At 47.4% G+C, this 18,922-nt stretch overlaps 1 protein-coding gene and 1 pseudogene across 2 annotated transcripts in view; one reads left to right on the top strand and one right to left on the bottom strand.

Annotated features, from left to right (window-relative positions):
• CD320 (CD320 molecule) overlaps positions 1–18,922 on the top strand; it is a 58,789-nt gene that overhangs the window by 21,435 nt on the left and 18,432 nt on the right. For both annotated transcript variants that reach the window (XM_086947493.1, XM_086947494.1), the window contains exon 4: positions 5,766–5,822. In XM_086947493.1, the coding sequence (XP_086803619.1) occupies positions 5,766–5,822 (57 nt within the window). The remainder of the gene's footprint in view (positions 1–5,765; positions 5,823–18,922) is intronic.
• Positions 1,637–3,077, bottom strand: LOC147673597 (dynein axonemal assembly factor 10-like; annotated as a pseudogene).

Below are 18,922 nucleotides of genomic sequence, written 5' to 3'. Positions count from 1 at the left end.
ATGAAGGATTATGCTAAAATAGAGTAACACCTTTACAAAGCCAGAGGATGCCCGCAGAAGCATCATAAAATATGGGGAAGATGGTGGAAATGTTTTGGAATATTGAATATTGCACAAATATTATAGTCTTATATTGACTGTCCTGATGAAATACTCTACTCTGATTGCACTGTGTTTGAATCAGTTTGTTTATTGATTTTTTTTTTTAAACTATAACATTTGGTTTATAAGTTCAGTAGCCTTTTTTCAGAAGAAACTCTTGCTTATTCAGTAGTACATTGGTAGTGTTGGCTTTCCAGAGGCATGGCATCCGAATTAGGAAAATCTGCAGGGTTACCACATGTTAGATATACTCTTTAGGCTCACTATAAAAAATTTGTGGAGAACAATTAAGAATGGCATTTTCTTAATGTCCGTAGAAACTTTAAGACTGTTGGTCAATTAGAGATTTCTACAAAAAAGTTTCATTTGAAGTAATCTTTCAGTGCGTACTACATTCATACAATGAGTAACACGTTCTTGTTTTCCCCTTTTTTTTGGATATGGCATCCAGGGACTGTTATAATAGCTATTCTAGTGGTTAACATATGTGTTATTAGCACTGGTAACGAATAGGTCTGGCCTTTGAAAACTAGCGTATGCCAGAAAATAAAATGAAGAAAACCTACCGCCACTTAAAAAACTTTAAAGTAAAAATAATTCTTGCATATAACTTTAAGAGAACTATTTGGGTGCTCCCTAGCAGGCATCTGTACTTTGAATAGGTTTGGACATCTTTATTTTTTAGTTTTAATGCACATCACAGGAAAATATAAATTTCAATGGCTCATAGGAAATATACTTGACTTTGAATTACCCTAGACCAGAGTTCTTCAAACTCTGGGGCGCGCGCCATCATCTTGAGGGGGGCACGTGCTCCACCTCAAAATCTCACTGTCCCATGTCGCAAGTACATTTGCGACGTGCCATACTCATGGAGTTTAAAGAAAAGCGTTGTCCGCTGTCTGCAGGTAGGCGCGCAACGCCCATTAAGGTCAAAGGGCTTCAGCCCACTCTCCCACCCCTCTTGCGTGGCAGCCCGGGATGAGCCGGCTTCCTGAAGCACACATCCGCACCAAGTACTTCACAGGTGCTTTAAAGACCAATTGCTTCTTAATGACGCCTTTGTTCTTTTTTCACGGCTTCTTAGAGCCCCTGCCTCTCCACTCTGCTTGTTAATGGAATAATAAGCCCCCCCGTCGAAATGTTTTTGTAGCCCCCCACCCGCCCGAAATTTGGCCCTTGTTGTGCCTCTGCCTGTAGGGCACATTGGCTGCATAGGGCATGACAGCAATTCCGAACGGTAAGAAAAGGTGCCCTCTTCCGCACAATTTCAAACATCTGTAAAAGTTTGCCCGAAATATACATTTGAAAAGGATGAAAGGAAAATATGTTTCCTGCTTATGGTGCTTCCTCTAGGCAGCAAGTTCTTGATCAAACAAGGTCTCTTTAACGTCCAACTTTCAACGGAGGTATGTACATATGTAGTTCCGTTTAAAATTAACCAGCATTTCATATACAGCTACTTAAAAAAAATATAAGAATCCTTGGATACATTCCAGTCTTTAGTGGCGCTTTCTTTGGACGTCAATCTGGCTTAGACTTTATTAAGTTTAGTTACTATGAAGTCTTGCACGGTCTGGTCGTGCAGACATACAGCCCTTGTTTGTCCGGGCTCCAGTCAATGCTAGCAATGGGCTGTGTGGGTTTCATTCTGCAGAGGAGCGACGGATCCTGCGACCCCCTTCTCCACGCCTTCAGAATCTTTCTGCGTCCGCTGAGCGGGATACTCATACTTCCAAAGATGCAGACTCCCAGCTCCTCCTGTTGTCAAAAATATATCTCTGTTCTGTGGCAGGTGGCGAACTTGCCAAACTGTGTATTTGTGAGACTTTTCGGCAAGAGAACCAAAACCTTTTTTGGGATGCTGGGTTCTCATGTCAAAAACATGAAACTTCCCTTCCAATGAAGTGGCCACCAGTTTATTCATTATTATATCCTACCTGTCGAACTCAACACTGCAAACCCCATTCTTAATGTTAGTTTTCCACCGAAGAGACCTGGGGGCAGATTTACAATAACTGGCGCATCCCCAGGGATGTGCCAGTTATTGTGCGCCGCAGCTCCGCCACCCATGGTGCGCCGCATTTACAATGCGGCACTCCATGGGGCAAAAACGGCACAGATGCGTGACGCATCTGTGCCGAAAGGTGGCGCATTGCTGGAGTTGCGTCGCAACAGCAAGGCTCAGAGGTGCCCTATCTGTCCAATGCTGCGTCAAGCCTTACGCCTGCTTCAAGCAGGCGCAGGGTTTTGACGCAGCATTGGCCTAAAAGTGACTGAGTGAAATCTTGTAGATTTCGCTCAGCCACTTTTGCGAGGCGCACCTGACCCGGAATGCCCAACCTGCGCCGGAACGCCACATGTGGCGCAGGGCTTTACAACGTGACGCATCTGCCTAGATGCGTCACATTGTAAATGGGTCGCAGGGATGCGCCACGTTTACGCCTCCGTTGCCTGACGCAACGGCGGCGCAAGTCCGACATAAATCTGCCCCCTGTTTCTTAGGTCAAACAGCTTAATATCACCATTGTCATATCCTGCACAGACAGCACGTTCTTGTTGATTGCATGCATGTCCGAATGCTACAGTCCAACAGTTTCTCTTAGTTTCTCCTTCTCCAGGTTCCATGTTGGAGACTGGTATACCTTTTTGTCTAGTATCCCATACCTTCACAGTTCCATCTCTGCCCCAGTAACAATTTCTGGCGCTCCTTCACCGTAAACTGGGATTTCTGCTGCTTCCAAATACCACACATTGAGGTTTTCATCAAAATCTCGGGCTTTTTCTAGCTCGCTCAGCAGCTGCACCTCTCCGTGCTGGATTTCGTAGATCTGTAGTACACCGGTGCCCCGCGGGTAGTTGCCCAAACAAACAAAACAGGCTCTGTGCGGCAGACACTTGCAATCAAAGACAGTGTAGTTAAGTGACTTCTGGATGTGGCAGATGATCTGCAGCTTCTCCAGTGGGCTGCACATGGTGGCCGTTATGGCAGTCGGAACCCCTATGCTTTGGCTCTTGACAACAATACACGAGCAACGCTCCACACTCCGCTTTGGACACAGAGGAACAACTTGGTTCACTATCCCTACCAGCAAGAACTGGAGTACTCTTCAGTGTCTATGGTCACTGTAAACGACCACAAAAAACTGCACATGTGCATACACACAAAGAACCTGCCTGATTTCTATTGAAGTAAAAAGTAAAACTAGTTATTCTGTGCCTCACCTCTACCTATCAAATGGGTGAGATATAGAAATCTGTAAATACAGATCAGAGACCAGTAGATGAAAATGCTCAGGTGCTCACTAGATTTTTAACTGCCGCCATTGAACATGTTTGTGTATTCTTTTACTAATTATCCACCGTCCGTGTTTTTCAGAACTGTGACTGAAAAGGTGCAGCCGTCTTAGCGCAGTTGCATGATGAAAATTGACTTCTGTGTATTTTTCTGACTGCTGTGCCAGGCCCATTCTTTTTCTCAGAAATGTCTTTGATACTTTGGTCCCACGTACGATTCCCTGTAGGTCCACTCAGCCACACATATTTCTGAGGTTGATAAAATGATAGCCATTTAGTTGAGTAGCAAAGACGTGATGTCCCTTTGTCCAAGGCCAAGTGATGTCTCTTTATGTATTGTCACTGGGGTCAAAGTTCCGGTGTTCTGGCTTTCGCCCTCCAAGCAGATCTAGGAGGTATGCCCAACAGCTGTGCAACATGCACACCCAAGTCATTTTAGCCGAGGACAATGGTGACTGCCAACCCATCCTTTCAATGAGTTATTTAAAATTGTGTATAACCTGTCCATCACCAAAGCACCTATGCCTGTTGGATGTTTATACTCCAGATGCTGGTAGTACAGCTGGAGGCCTGACAGGGCAAAAACTGATTGCAGCCCTCGTAGTAACTGCCCTTCATGGTCCCATTGGAAGCAGCAGAAGACACTATATGAAGGTAGCAGAGGAAGGCCTTGAAATGGAGTAGCCAGAAGTGACTAGCCAGGCCTACGGGGGGTAGCGGGTCCACTACTAGTTGGTCACAGGCATTAAGCACTTGGATGTATGTAGATTCAGTCAGGAGTGGAGTGCAACCTTTACTTCAACGTGAATTATCCGTTGTAGTAATTAAGAAAGGCTGGTCAGTAAGGAGCTCCACAAGCGATACATTTAAGACATTTAAGTAGTGTCATCTTGCTTCCTACCATGAGATAAGACATCTCCTTTTTTGTGACAAACTAGGTTGAGGTTCACTCACAAAGTTAGTCTTCTTGCAATGGTGATAAGCCCTGTTTGTTCAACAGCACTTCTGTTTTTAGATAAAGCTAGAGAGTCCAAAATTCCTGGTAGCACTGCTGTATTTGTTCTTCCAGTGGAATGTGCATTTGGAGGCATATCTTTTCAATAATGTTAGGGGCGTGTGAGTCTGAAATTTCCTAACAAGCATCAAGGTGCACCCAACTGAAAAGATAGGGCAAGCTGGAGCTCCTGGACAGTGGTAACAGGCAGGGTGGAGCATGCTTTTTCAGTTATTTAGAAAAGTACACCCAGTCAGCATTGGAGCTCAGTGAGATACTCTTGACTATGTTGTCCACTGTAGCCCAGTTCTTCTTTACAGCAATGTAGGGCAGAAAGGCCACGGAGAGCAAGCTAGCATAACCCAAACTTAACATCAACAGACCAGGCTTAGGGTGAGCAGCAGCAGCAGAGTTTTCAGTAGCCCAGGCACAGCAGCAGAACACGTGTGGAAAGATTGAGGAATCAGGGTAAGCAGGCTAGATAAAAGCATCAATTTGTAGAAAAAGCTGCAGAATACCGAACACCGTGCAATAATAAGGCACCTAAACCTCCAGGAAGGGAAAGTTTGGAACTCCCTGAACCATGAAACTGGTGTACTCCATGGTGATCTATATAGCAAGGAATCGATGATCTCACTTTCTTTCTCCTTTTTAATAAAATCTATAGAAACGGTTTCAGAAATCTAACAATATGAACATTATGTGCAAGAATTAATGTGCTGAACGACATTGTAATTTGTTTTTTCTACTGAGATGTACAATTCCCATTGTTAAGCTTCAAGCAGTAAAGTTTTGAGCTAATGTTTCTAAGTGGTTGTGGATGTATTAGGTTCAATCAGTTATTTGCCAAATAATGCTTGGGATATGCGGATGGCGGTCGATTATATAGTGTACAAGATTCCAGAAATTTCTGACAGTTGGTGGGGGGGGCCCAACATCAAAAAAAATTCAGCTGGGGGGCTCAACCTAAAAATTTTGAAGACCTCTGGCCTAGACTGAAGACCTCGTTTAAATACAAAAGTATCTCTAAAACAGCAAAACGAAGGATAAGAGAGTAAAGTAAAAAAGCAGTGGCAACGATTAGTCCCACCAACTGTGGCCCACCAGCGCACATTAATCACAGGCAAAAGAGTTAGTGGCAAATTGGACTTACTTAACTTTCCATGTTGTACGTTAAGGTGAGCACAAACCACAAGTGGGTATTTGGTTAACAGACCGGTGGATAAAGAGGGTTAACGAAAAACCCTTTGATGTATTCATATATAGATGTGTTTTTTTTTATTTGCTTTTGTTTCATTGCATTAGGCTGGTAAAACAACTAAAACTGTTTCTAGGCCAAAATTAAAATGCATCTCTTTTTTTTTTCTTGTAGGAAGTTTAGTTACTGTTGGTGGTGATAATACCTTGTACTGGGCAATTGCTGTACCAGGTAGGCTGATATATTTTGCTTTTAAATGTCTTTGTTTACTTGTCATTATGTATATATTAGTTCAGTAAAAATTATCAAGCATTTATACAGAAAGAACCACATAACAACTCCTTTTCAATTCAGGTCTGAAAGTTTCAAGCCCTTAGACTTTAAACAATATTTCATGGTTCACAAACCAAAGGTGCCATGTCTAGTAGCAGCTTCATCATCCTCACCAGCATCACTCTAGTGCCCAGGGCAGTTGTTTCATCAGTTGCCAGCTCTCCTCCCCATTGGCCTGGACAGATACAGGCATAGGAGGCAGGGGCGTAGCTCCAGGTCTCTCCCAGCGATTTCTTCATTAGGATATCTAATTTCAATATATAGCTGGAATTCGGGTCTATAATGTCAAACATCTGGGAGAAGTTATTCTTTCAAGTCTGAAATTATTATCTTTGAAAAATGGAGGCGCCATTAGGACAACTCTAGGAGTATGGACTGCCTAGGCTAGAAGCAATATTGTGACAAATTCTTGTGAACTTGTGGGTGGCTTTAATCATCACATAATTCCCACTGTAGGTGTCCTAGAGTATTCATGTCCAACTAGCTTTTAAACGGAGAGTCTAGTGATATTGCTAAAGGTCTGGGAGGCCAAACCTTCCTTCAAAAGAGATTGACTAACGTGACAAGCTTATTGTGGGTTCCAAACTCTGAAAGCACGACTCGTAAATCAATGATGACTTGTTTGTTGACGTAAATCGGAATAGCTTCAAAAAGAGTTGACTGTAGGCCCAACGGTCATCTTATTACATGTTCCTTAAATCCAATCTAGAACATTGGGAGAAGCACAATTGCATTCTCTTCCTTAAGTGTATTCATATTGATTTAAACCAAACTCTAAAATTGTTTGGAAATAGTTATTCATGAATGTTCAAGATGTGCTTATTATTTGAAGAAGTTAATTATTCTTTCGGTGCAATAAGGTTATGATTTCTTGTCATTATGGCGTACCCCGAAAGCTTCCCAAATGTATGTTGAACTGCAAATAGGTGGCATCGTATAATCAGAAAATCCTATATGTCACCAGATGTAGGAGAGTAGGGTCTGCTATCCTATGGTCACCCCAATTTTTGCTTTTTGCTTCACTGGTTTTCGACTTACTGAGGCTGTGGGCCTGCTAATCAGACCCCCAGCCTGCTGTTCTCTCTCTAAATTTGTAATACATGTGCTATAGGTACATACCACAATTGGAAATGGACTCCTTGTCAGCCCCTGTACCATGCACCATAGGTGCCCAGGGCATAGGTGCCACCAAGGCCTACCAGGGGCTGAAGCATAGCTTTTGCCACCCCTGGCTGGTTCTTAAATTGACACAACTGGCTGATCACTCAGCTGGGGCAAGTGGGTGTAATCACCCCTTGCTTAGATATAGTATACCTATATCTAAACCTATATCTGGACACATATATAGCCTGTAAGCCACTCCTATGGAAGGCCTCATCAATCCTGGAGGCAGAGTGCGTGGTTTTATGTGAGATGGTGCTCTGGCATGAGCTGAGCCTGTCTGCAGCTGTCGGGAACAACTCCCTAAGCTGATCCGGGATAATGCCATACCATATACTCTTAAGCGCATTATAATCCTCGCGGTTATATAGCAACTTTGGTTTGGCTTTATCAAAACATGTCGTGTAAGGTGTCATACGAATTGGAATACTATCCCCTCGCCAGTTCTGGCGACGGGGATAGCATCCCACCCTTCTAGAGGGAGAAGACATGTTACTTTACTGAAACGCGGTTGATTTAAAATGAGCCTCAGATCCACAAAATGGATGCCCCTGCCACAGACACGGGTCTGACCTCCTGCTGCTGACCGAAACCCGGCAGAGGAGGCCTGGACAAAGAGTTTCCTGTCACAGGGCGGTGTCAAACCACCCCAGACAGGAGATAGTGGATTGGAGTAGGGAGGTTTCAATGAAACCAGACACTGCCTGGGGAGCACAAGGCTGCCCCTTGCAGGATCCGGCCAAACCGGTTCTGGGGCCTCCAAGCCCCTGTCCCAGCGCGGCCAGGATCAAAGGAGAGGGGTGTAACCACCCCCTTCCTGGGTCCCACCCATAGGAGGGGACCTAGCAGGATGTCCAACCCCCTAGATTCGAATAAGAGGGGGAGCAGTCCCAACGGACCTCAGATCATCCTGAAGAAACATAAGAAACGAAATCTGGACCCTTCGACTTTCTACACGACGTGAGAAGACTGAAGAATCTCCCTTGTGGTCAAGGAGTGACCACCCTGTGCAAACAGGCACCATCCAGCCCTCGACCCTTGCTTTGTTGCAGTTCCCGCCGGAACTCGAGCGACAGAGATCGACGAGATCAAGCTTGCCTGCCTTCTACCTGCCCGATCCACAGTCCCTGCAGAGCTGAGACCCGTGGAGGCGACCGGAAGCGTGGGGCACGCCATCTTGAAAAGGCCACGAGACGCTGACCGTGCGGCCCACGAGTGACCCTCGAAGCTGTACACCGGGGTTTGAGAAGCCCCAGCCCCGAGCTCCACTTGCACCAAAGCTCACCCCTCCACACTCGCTGAGTGCTGCGTGGGGCCCTTCTGCTGGTGTGCGCTCGACGCGTTGGCCCGGTCACTTGCCAGCTGGCTTGTGGCCCCTGTGCCGACGAACTTTGAAATCCGACTTGCTTTTCTGGTTGCTCCAGATCTGCACCAGCTCCTGTAAAAAGGAGCACCCACTCTGACCCTCCTGGTTCGAGTGATAGGCAATCTCCCGGTTCCGCGTGGATTGCTTTTGCCAAGTGCTGTTTGCTACAATCTTCAAGCCGACGGTGCTGACGGCGAGAGCCTACGTGGGACAGATCGTGACCTGCTCCTGGACGTCGCAGATGCCCCAGAGCCCACGTGACAGCGGAGAGAAGCCTATCGACAACCGCCTGACTGCGCCCGACATTGCCTGGTTCCGTCCTGGTTCCACCCTGGTCACTGCTGAGTGACCCAGACTCTGTCCCCTCTGCTTTCAGGTACTTTTCTACATCGATCCACCCTTGGATCGCACCGGACACTTCTGCTTCACAGCGCCTGCAGCTGCAACAGCTCCAAGCACCCAGAACCTGCGTGACAGAACCCGACGCCACTTCGACCCTGTGCACCCACGGCCTGTGGGTGAGGTAACTTTGCAACGCCGGTGTCCTAACACTGGTACACACCTCTAGGGTCTGTGTCTGAAGTTTTGTGTTCCTAGGTTCAGCGGAAGTATCATTTAATTCACTTTATGCAACTTTTACGCACCATTGACAGTGCATTGGTGCGCGCCGCACTTTCCGTGCTGCACCCGTCTCCAGTGGGCTACTCCCGACTTCTTCATTGCTTGTCCTGACTGCTCCCAGCGAATCTCTAGGCCCTAGGCCTAACCATTGTTCGTAAAGTGTTCCTTATACCACTTTTTTGATATATGGTCTGAGTGGCCCCCCGCCCTCAGCCATAATTGTGCCAACTTTATATGTGTAACAGTGCTTTTGATTTAACGCTTGTGCCCCTTTCCTCATAAAGAGTACTGGGGAGTAATTTAGAAATAAATACATATATTTTTATAATATATACTTGTGTGGTGTCCTTTCATTTGATTACAGGATTGTATGTGGTAAAACAAGCTCGCTTAACACGACCTCTTAAGTTAAGCCTTTAAGGCTGCTTAGTCCATGCTACCACTAGGATAGCTTGTCTACAAGGTTGACTTACAACCTGACATCTTTGGGGTTTGTTTGGACTGATACCCAGTGGTTCCAGAATTGGAAACACTACATATCAGGCCAACTTCTCACATTGGTGGCAGCGGTGGGATTTGAGCTTGCTGTTTGTTTTACCATTGCAATCTTTATCAAATTGAAAGATCACATCAAGTACCTCTAGGTACATATAAATCAAAAGCTTAGCATATTAAGTTCTACTGAACTTAGTAGTTGTAGATTAAAGGGATTAGCACACCCTGACTACAACTCACTAGCAAGGTACAGTAGGAAACCACTTAGTGTAGGTAAGTGCACCACTTACACCTCACTAGCAGTCATGTCTGATACAGGTAGAGCCTCAGGCTCTGCTCCTGTAGAAGTTGATCCTATAGGGACAACATCCAGATATGACAACCTTAGCCACAAAGACCTGGGTGCCTTGTGCACAGCCAGGGGGCTAAAAAAGGGCAGAGGCCCTACCATTCCTTCCCTAATAGCTCTCCTAGAAAAGGATGATCTAGATAAGGTGAGTCAGGCTCCCTTAGATTCAGGTGAAGGGATAAACTCCCCTGAGAATGAGAATCTTCCAGAAGAAGAAGAGGAGGAGGAAGAGGAAGAGGAAGGCTCTGATGTAGAAGAGCCTGAAGATCAGGATCAGCAGGGAAACCAGGTACAGGTTGCCAGCCTTAACCAGGCCAACTTGGACCTACATGGGAATGGAGGAGGCCAGCACCACCCCAGATCTCATAACCTAATTCTCCCAGGTAATAGAAGGGAGAGATCTCTATCAAGGGACTCTCACCTTTCTAGTGCCTCAAGAGAATCTCAAAGAGGAATGACTTCCTCCCAGAGAAAAGAGCATAGGGCCAGGATGAGGGCTGTCCAACTCCAAATAGAAAGGGAAGAGGTAGCCTTGGCTCAAGCTAAACTTGCTTTAGCAAGAGAGAAAAAATTGTGTGGCTTAGATGCCACTGGTGGCAGCAAAGTTCCTAAAGAAAAAGACAGGGCCTATGACAATAGAAACCTGACAAAAATTGTGCCCCCCTACAAGGAAGGGGATGATATCCACAAATGGATGACTGCTCTTGAGAGGGCCTGCATGGTACAGCAGGTCCCTGAGGATCAGTGGGCAGCAATTTTATGGTACTCCTTTTCTGAGAAAGGGAGGGACAGGCTCCTCACTGTTAGACCTGAGGATGCCAAAAACTACTCTGTTCTGAAGAGTGCTCTTATTGAAGGGTTTGGCCTAACCACTGAGCAATACAGGTTGTTGTTCAGAGACACCCAAAAAGCACAGACTCAGGACTGGACTGATTTTGTAGATTGTGCCACTAAGGCTCTGGAGGGTTGGCTGCAGGGAAGTAAAGTTTCAGACTATACAGGATTGTACAATCTTATGATGAGAGAACAGATCCTTAATAACTGTCAGAACCAGCTGTTGCATCAATACCTTGTTGACTCTGATTTGACCTCTCCCCAAGAATTGGGAAAGAAGGCAGACAAATGGGTCAGAACAAGGATTAAGCAGAAAAACCAGAACCAAGGTGACCAGAAGAAAACAGACCAGAAGGGTGGGAATCAGAAAGATAAAGAAAAGGACCAGAAGTCTTCAGGCCCCCAAACTAGCAATAAGGAGGGGGGTTCCCAAAATGGAAACAAGAAAAAGAAGAACGATGGCCCAAAGAAACCTTGGTGTAATACCTGCAAATCAGTTTCACACTGGGGCAGTGAATGCACTAAGAAAAATCCAGTCCCCACCACTGCAGCTCCTAAAGCAACTGCACCCCCTAGTACAGTCAGCAGTGGTGGTACACAGCCAAAGGGTTTAGTAGGGTTGACCCTGGGTACTGAGGTGGAATCTGGCCTAGTCAGAATCCCCACACAGGCAGTTCTCCTATATGATGTGGACATATCTTTGCCCACTGCAGTAAGCCCCAGTAACCTGGGCAAATATAGGCAGACTCCCTTAATTAATGAGAAACTGGCTCAGGCCTACAGGGACACTTGTGCCAGTGTCACCATGGTGGCACCTGGCTTTGTGGACCCTGGACAAATTGTACTAGGTGAAAGTTACCTAGTGACCAATGCAAGCAACTCCACTACTTCCCATAGTGTGGCTGTTGTGAACTTCTCCTGGGGAGGGGTAGATGGCCTAAAGAAAGTTGTTGTGAGTGCAGACCTCCCAGTAGACTGTCTGTTAGGCAATGATCTTGAAAGCTCAGTTTGGTCAGAAGTGGAGTACAGGACTCATGCAGAAATGCTAGGGATTTCAGCTCATGTCCTTGCAGTGACAAGGTCTCAGGCTAAGAAGTGCCTTCCTGAACCAGTGGTGGATCTTGAAACAATAGACCAACCACAACCCAAGAGAAGGAGCAAGAGGGTTAAGGCTGTGCCTTCCCACTTGCCCCAGGTTGAGGATCAGGTTTCACAGGAAACTGATTCTGCAGTCCAAGAGGAGACTGTCTCAGAGGAGCTTGAACCTGATCAGGTTGAGTTTCTGGGGACAGGGGGACCCTCAAGGGCAGACCTGGGGCAGGCCCAATTAGATTGCCCTTCACTTGAACCCCTCAGACAGCAAGCTGCTGCTGAGGCTGCAGGGAATGCTCAAGGTACCCATAAAGTGTATTGGGATGAAGGACTCCTTTATTCAGAGGCTAGAGACCCCAAGCCTGGCACAACCAGGAGGTTGGTTATACCTTTGAAGTTTAGGGGCTTCCTTCTTACCTTGGCCCATGATATTCCCCTTGCAGGACACTTAGGCCAGAATAAGACTTGGGACAGGCTTGTTCCACACTTTCACTGGCCTCACATGTCAGAAAATGTCAAGGAGTTTTGTCGCTCCTGTGTCACTTGCCAAGCCAGTGGTAAGTCAGGTGGCACAACAAAGGCCCCCCTGATACCACTACCTGTGGTGGGGGTACCCTTTGAAAGAGTTGGAATAGACATTGTGGGTCCCATGGATCCTCAAACAGCATCTGGGCACAGATTTATACTGGTGGTAGTGGATCATGCCACCAGGTACCCAGAAGCAATTCCCCTGAGGACCACCACAGCTCCTGTGGTGGCAAAAGCCCTCATTGCAGTTTTCTCAAGAGTGGGCTTTCCAAAGGAGGTTCTTTCAGACAGAGGTACCAACTTCATGTCTGGATACTTAAAAGCAATGTGGAAAGAGTGTGGAGTAAACTATAAGTTTACCACACCCTACCATCCACAGTGCAATGGGCTTGTGGAAAGGTTCAACAAGACCCTAAAGGGAATGATAAAAGGGTTACCAGAGAAGCTTAGGCGGAAATGGGACATCCTTTTACCCTGCTTGCTCTTTGCTTACAGAGAGGTCCCACAGAAGGGGGTTGGCTACAGCCCTTTTGAACTTTTGTTTGGCCACCCTGTAAGAGGTCCATTGAGTTTGGTGAAGGAAGGATGGGAGTTACCTCTCAAAAAGCCTAAACTAGACATTGTGGACTATGTACTTGGTCTCCGCTCCAGGATGGCTGAATACATGGAGAGAGCATCCAAAAACCTTGAGGCAAGTCAGGAATTACAGAAAGCCTGGCATGACCAAAAGGCTGTTCTGGTTGAGTACCAGCCAGGGCAGAAGGTGTGGGTGTTGGACCCAGTGGGGCCAGCAGCTCTCCAGGACCAATGGACTGGACCCTACCCTATCATTGAAAAGAAGGGAGAAGTCACCTACTTGGTTGACTTTGGCACCCCTAGGAGCCCCCACAGGGTGCTCCATGTCAATCGTTTGAAAGCATTTGTTGACAGGGAGGACATGAGTCTCCTCATGGCCACAGATGGGGAACAGGAGGAAGAGAGTGACCCTCTCCCAGACCTGCTTTCCCAGAACCCTGATGATGGTTCAGTTGATGGAGTAGCCTTGGCAGGCAGCCTCACTGAGCAGCAACAGGTGGACTGTAGACAGGTGTTGCAGGCCCACAGACAATTGTTTTCACTCACACCCAGTCAGACTAACTGGTGCACCCATGAGGTGGATACTGGTGACAATCTGCCTGTGAAGAATAAGATCTACAGGCAACCTGACCATGTCAGGGATTGTATAAAGGCTGAGGTGCAAAAGATGTTGGAGCTTGGAGTGATTGAGCCATCAGAGAGCCCATGGGCTAGCCCAGTGGTCCTTGTGCCAAAACCTCATACCAAAGATGGGAAGAGAGAAATGAGGTTTTGTGTGGACTACAGAGGTCTCAATGCTGTCACTAGGACAGATGCTCATCCCATTCCAAGAGCAGATGAGCTCATTGATAAATTGGCTTCTGCCAAGTTTCTGAGCACATTTGATTTGACAGCTGGCTACTGGCAAATCAGACTAGCTGAAGAGTCAAAAGCCAAAACAGCATTCTCTACCCCTAGTGGGCATTATCAGTTTGTGGTGATGCCCTTTGGTTTGAAGAATGCACCTGCCACTTTCCAAAGGTTGGTGAACCAAGTCCTTGCTGGGTTGGATGACTTTTGCGCAGCATATCTAGATGATATTGCTGTCTTTAGCCCCACCTGGGAGGATCACCTGATCCACCTGAAGAAGGTTCTGGAGGCCCTGCAAAAGGCAGGCCTGACTATCAAGGCTACTAAGTGCCAGATAGGGCAGAGCAAGGTTGTGTACTTGGGCCACCTAGTAGGTGGGGGTCAAGTTCAACCACTGGAGAGCAAGATCCAGACCATACAGGACTGGACTCCTCCAACTACCCAGACACAAGTCAGAGCCTTCTTGGGCCTGACTGGGTATTACAGAAAATTTGTAAAGAACTATGGGTCCATTGTGACACCATTGAATGACTTGACATCCAAGAAGATGCCCAAAAAGGTTCAGTGGACAGTTAGCTGTCAAAAGGCATTTGATGACCTGAAGAAGGCCATGTGCTCTGCACCTATCCTGAAGAGTCCTGACTACTCCAAACAGTTCATTGTACAGACAGATGCTTCTGAGTTGGGGCTGGGAGCTGTGCTTTCACAACTTAATCAAGATGGTCAAGACCAGCCCATTGCTTTTATTAGCAGAAGGCTGACCCCCAGGGAGAAACGTTGGTCAGCTATTGAGAGGGAGGCCTTTGCTGTGGTTTGGGCCCTGAAGAAGTTGAGGCCATACTTGTTTGGTACTCACTTCCTAATTCAGACAGACCATAAGCCCCTCTTGTGGCTAAATCAGATGAAGGGTGAAAATCCCAAACTGCTCAGGTGGTCCATTTCCCTACAGGGGATGGACTTTACAGTGGAGCACCGCCCAGGGACTGACCATGGTAATGCAGATGGTCTCTCCAGGTACTTCCACTTAGAACATGAAGACTTATCTGGTCAAGGTTAAGTTTAATGTCCCTGCGTTTGGGGGGGGGTTATGTAGGAGAGTAGGGTCTGCTATTCTATGGTCACCCCAATTTTTGCTTTTTGCTTCACTGGTTTTCGACTTACTGAGGCTGTGGGCCTGCTAATCAGACCCCCAGCCTGCTGTTCTCTCTCTAAATTTGTAATACATGTGCTATAGGTACATACCACAATTGGAAATGGACTCCTTGTCAGCCCCTGTACCATGCACCATAGGTGCCCAGGGCATAGGTGCCACCAAGGCCTACCAGGGGCTGAAGCATAGCTTTTGCCACCCCTGGCTGGTTCTTAAATTGACACAACTGGCTGATCACTCAGCTGGGGCAAGTGGGTGTAATCACCCCTTGCTTAGATATAGTATACCTATATCTAAACCTATATCTGGACACATATATAGCCTGTAAGCCACTCCTATGGAAGGCCTCATCAATCCTGGAGGCAGAGTGCGTGGTTTTATGTGAGATGGTGCTCTGGCATGAGCTGAGCCTGTCTGCAGCTGTCGGGAACAACTCCCTAAGCTGATCCGGGATAATGCCATACCATATACTCTTAAGCGCATTATAATCCTCGCGGTTATATAGCAACTTTGGTTTGGCTTTATCAAAACATGTCGTGTAAGGTGTCATACGAATTGGAATACTATCCCCTCGCCAGTTCTGGCGACGGGGATAGCATCCCACCCTTCTAGAGGGAGAAGACATGTTACTTTACTGAAACGCGGTTGATTTAAAATGAGCCTCAGATCCACAAAATGGATGCCCCTGCCACAGACACGGGTCTGACCTCCTGCTGCTGACCGAAACCCGGCAGAGGAGGCCTGGACAAAGAGTTTCCTGTCACAGGGCGGTGTCAAACCACCCCAGACAGGAGATAGTGGATTGGAGTAGGGAGGTTTCAATGAAACCAGACACTGCCTGGGGAGCACAAGGCTGCCCCTTGCAGGATCCGGCCAAACCGGTTCTTGGGCCTCCCAGCCCCTGTCCCAGCGCGGCCAGGATCAAAGGAGAGGGGTGTAACCACCCCCTTCCTGGGTCCCACCCATAGGAGGGGACCTAGCAGGATGTCCAACCCCCTAGATTCGAATAAGAGGGGGAGCAGTCCCAACGGACCTCAGATCATCCTGAAGAAACATAAGAAACGAAATCTGGACCCTTCGACTTTCTACACGACGTGAGAAGACTGAAGAATCTCCCTTGTGGTCAAGGAGTGACCACCCTGTGCAAACAGGCACCATCCAGCCCTCGACCCTTGCTTTGTTGCAGTTCCCGCCGGAACTCGAGCGACAGAGATCGACGAGATCAAGCTTGCCTGCCTTCTACCTGCCCGATCCACAGTCCCTGCAGAGCTGAGACCCGTGGAGGCGACCGGAAGCGTGGGGCACGCCATCTTGAAAAGGCCACGAGACGCTGACCGTGCGGCCCACGAGTGACCCTCGAAGCTGTACACCGGGGTTTGAGAAGCCCCAGCCCCGAGCTCCACTTGCACCAAAGCTCACCCCTCCACACTCGCTGAGTGCTGCGTGGGGCCCTTCTGCTGGTGTGCGCTCGACGCGTTGGCCCGGTCACTTGCCAGCTGGCTTGTGGCCCCTGTGCCGACGAACTTTGAAATCCGACTTGCTTTTCTGGTTGCTCCAGATCTGCACCAGCTCCTGTAAAAAGGAGCACCCACTCTGACCCTCCTGGTTCGAGTGATAGGCAATCTCCCGGTTCCGCGTGGATTGCTTTTGCCAAGTGCTGTTTGCTACAATCTTCAAGCCGACGGTGCTGACGGCGAGAGCCTACGTGGGACAGATCGTGACCTGCTCCTGGACGTCGCAGATGCCCCAGAGCCCACGTGACAGCGGAGAGAAGCCTATCGACAACCGCCTGACTGCGCCCGACATTGCCTGGTTCCGTCCTGGTTCCACCCTGGTCACTGCTGAGTGACCCAGACTCTGTCCCCTCTGCTTTCAGGTACTTTTCTACATCGATCCACCCTTGGATCGCACCGGACACTTCTGCTTCACAGCGCCTGCAGCTGCAACAGCTCCAAGCACCCAGAACCTGCGTGACAGAACCCGACGCCACTTCGACCCTGTGCACCCACGGCCTGTGGGTGAGGTAACTTTGCAACGCCGGTGTCCTAACACTGGTACACACCTCTAGGGTCTGTGTCTGAAGTTTTGTGTTCCTAGGTTCAGCGGAAGTATCATTTAATTCACTTTATGCAACTTTTACGCACCATTGACAGTGCATTGGTGCGCGCCGCACTTTCCGTGCTGCACCCGTCTCCAGTGGGCTACTCCCGACTTCTTCATTGCTTGTCCTGACTGCTCCCAGCGAATCTCTAGGCCCTAGGCCTAACCATTGTTCGTAAAGTGTTCCTTATACCACTTTTTTGATATATGGTCTGAGTGGCCCCCCGCCCTCAGCCATAATTGTGCCAACTTTATATGTGTAACAGTGCTTTTGATTTAACGCTTGTGCCCCTTTCCTCATAAAGAGTACTGGGGAGTAATTTAGAAATAAATACATATATTTTTATAATATATACTTGTGTGGTGTCCTTTCATTTGATTACAGGATTGTATGTGGTAAAACAAGCTCGCTTAACACGACCTCTTAAGTTAAGCCTTTAAGGCTGCTTAGTCCATGCTACCACTAGGATAGCTTGTCTACAAGGTTGACTTACAACCTGACATCTTTGGGGTTTGTTTGGACTGATACCCAGTGGTTCCAGAATTGGAAACACTACATATCAGGCCAACTTCTCACACCAGACAAAAGGATACTTCCTGATTGCTACCAGATGTTTAATGCTAATGGCTCTATATTTGTAGTCCGATGTTTCCATGGCAGGTTAGCAGCCAGGACCAAGCACCATCATTATATCAGGCTGGTGTTAGCATGGCCCACACCCAGCTCCAAGGAGTCTGAGATTGTGATGGAGAGCTGTGCCTCATAAGCCTGTCTCCTAAACCTGATTGAGGCCAAGACGTTTGTGAGCATCTACAGGGTCACCTACGGGTGAAGCACATATTCACGGTCATTCCTGGCTTTTAATCAGATGATCAAGCTCTGAAATGTTATTGGTTAGCCCCCGTACATCAAATTCCGTGTTCATCCTGATTTTTTTTGGTGAAAATTTCTTTATTAACAGGATATATGAAAGCATGTGTAACAGTGCAGGTTATTCACAGTACATAATTCACACATTTGTATATTATGATTAGGGCTCCCGGTTTTCCGTTTTTACGGATTTATACATATAAATACAGATGGAAAACAAGTTTTCCTTTGTCTGTATTTATATATATATATATATATATATATATATATATATATATATATATACGGGAAAATACGAGTACATTTTGCTGTGCTGGCCTCTGGTGTCTCCCCCTACTTAGAGGGTTAAGAGGCGTCAGCCCGGGCTGAGACGCACCTGAGTACTTCACAGGGCTTTGAAAGACCAGAATCGCCGGCCACAAGGGATTTGTGACGTCGCCCCTTGCCCCTAAACCCTGAGACACGCCATCTGTGAACCCAGCCTGCAGTACCTTCTTCTGTCCCCAGAGGGCAGAGCCGGAGCCGGGAATCAACTGCAAGGATTCTCCCTTTTAAATCACAAATCCACCTTTTAACATCAGTGGGGGCCTGCACCCCGCATTAGGCACAGAGTCAGTGGCGGTTTTTGTGTGAGGGCGACGGGGCTCCGCCCCCGTCACTTTCACCCCCTGGGTCGGCATTGGGATAGTCAGTGTAAATTAAAAATAATTGAATTTGTCCGTTTTCATTTTTATTTTAATTCAAAAAGCCAAGACACACGCACCTTGTCTTTATTGCTGTGGGTTGACTTGATTTCTAATGGGTCTCGCTTGTGTGTGTCACTGCAAGCGGCGCTGATCCACATTTACATTCTCTAAAGCTGCTTGTGAGAAGTTAGGAAAGGGTGGGGTAGAGGCTGCAGGCAGGCGAGATGGGAGCAGAAGATTCAAGCCTGCGCAGATTGTCATCATGATTTCTGAAGACACACTGCGCAGACTCAAGGTGTCTGCTTCCCGCGTTTTGTGCA

This window comes from Lissotriton vulgaris, chromosome 12, assembly GCF_964263255.1.
Source record: "Lissotriton vulgaris chromosome 12, aLisVul1.2, whole genome shotgun sequence".
Taxonomy (NCBI): Eukaryota; Metazoa; Chordata; class Amphibia; order Caudata; family Salamandridae; genus Lissotriton; species Lissotriton vulgaris.
This window is presented reverse-complemented; position numbering and strand designations above follow the sequence as displayed.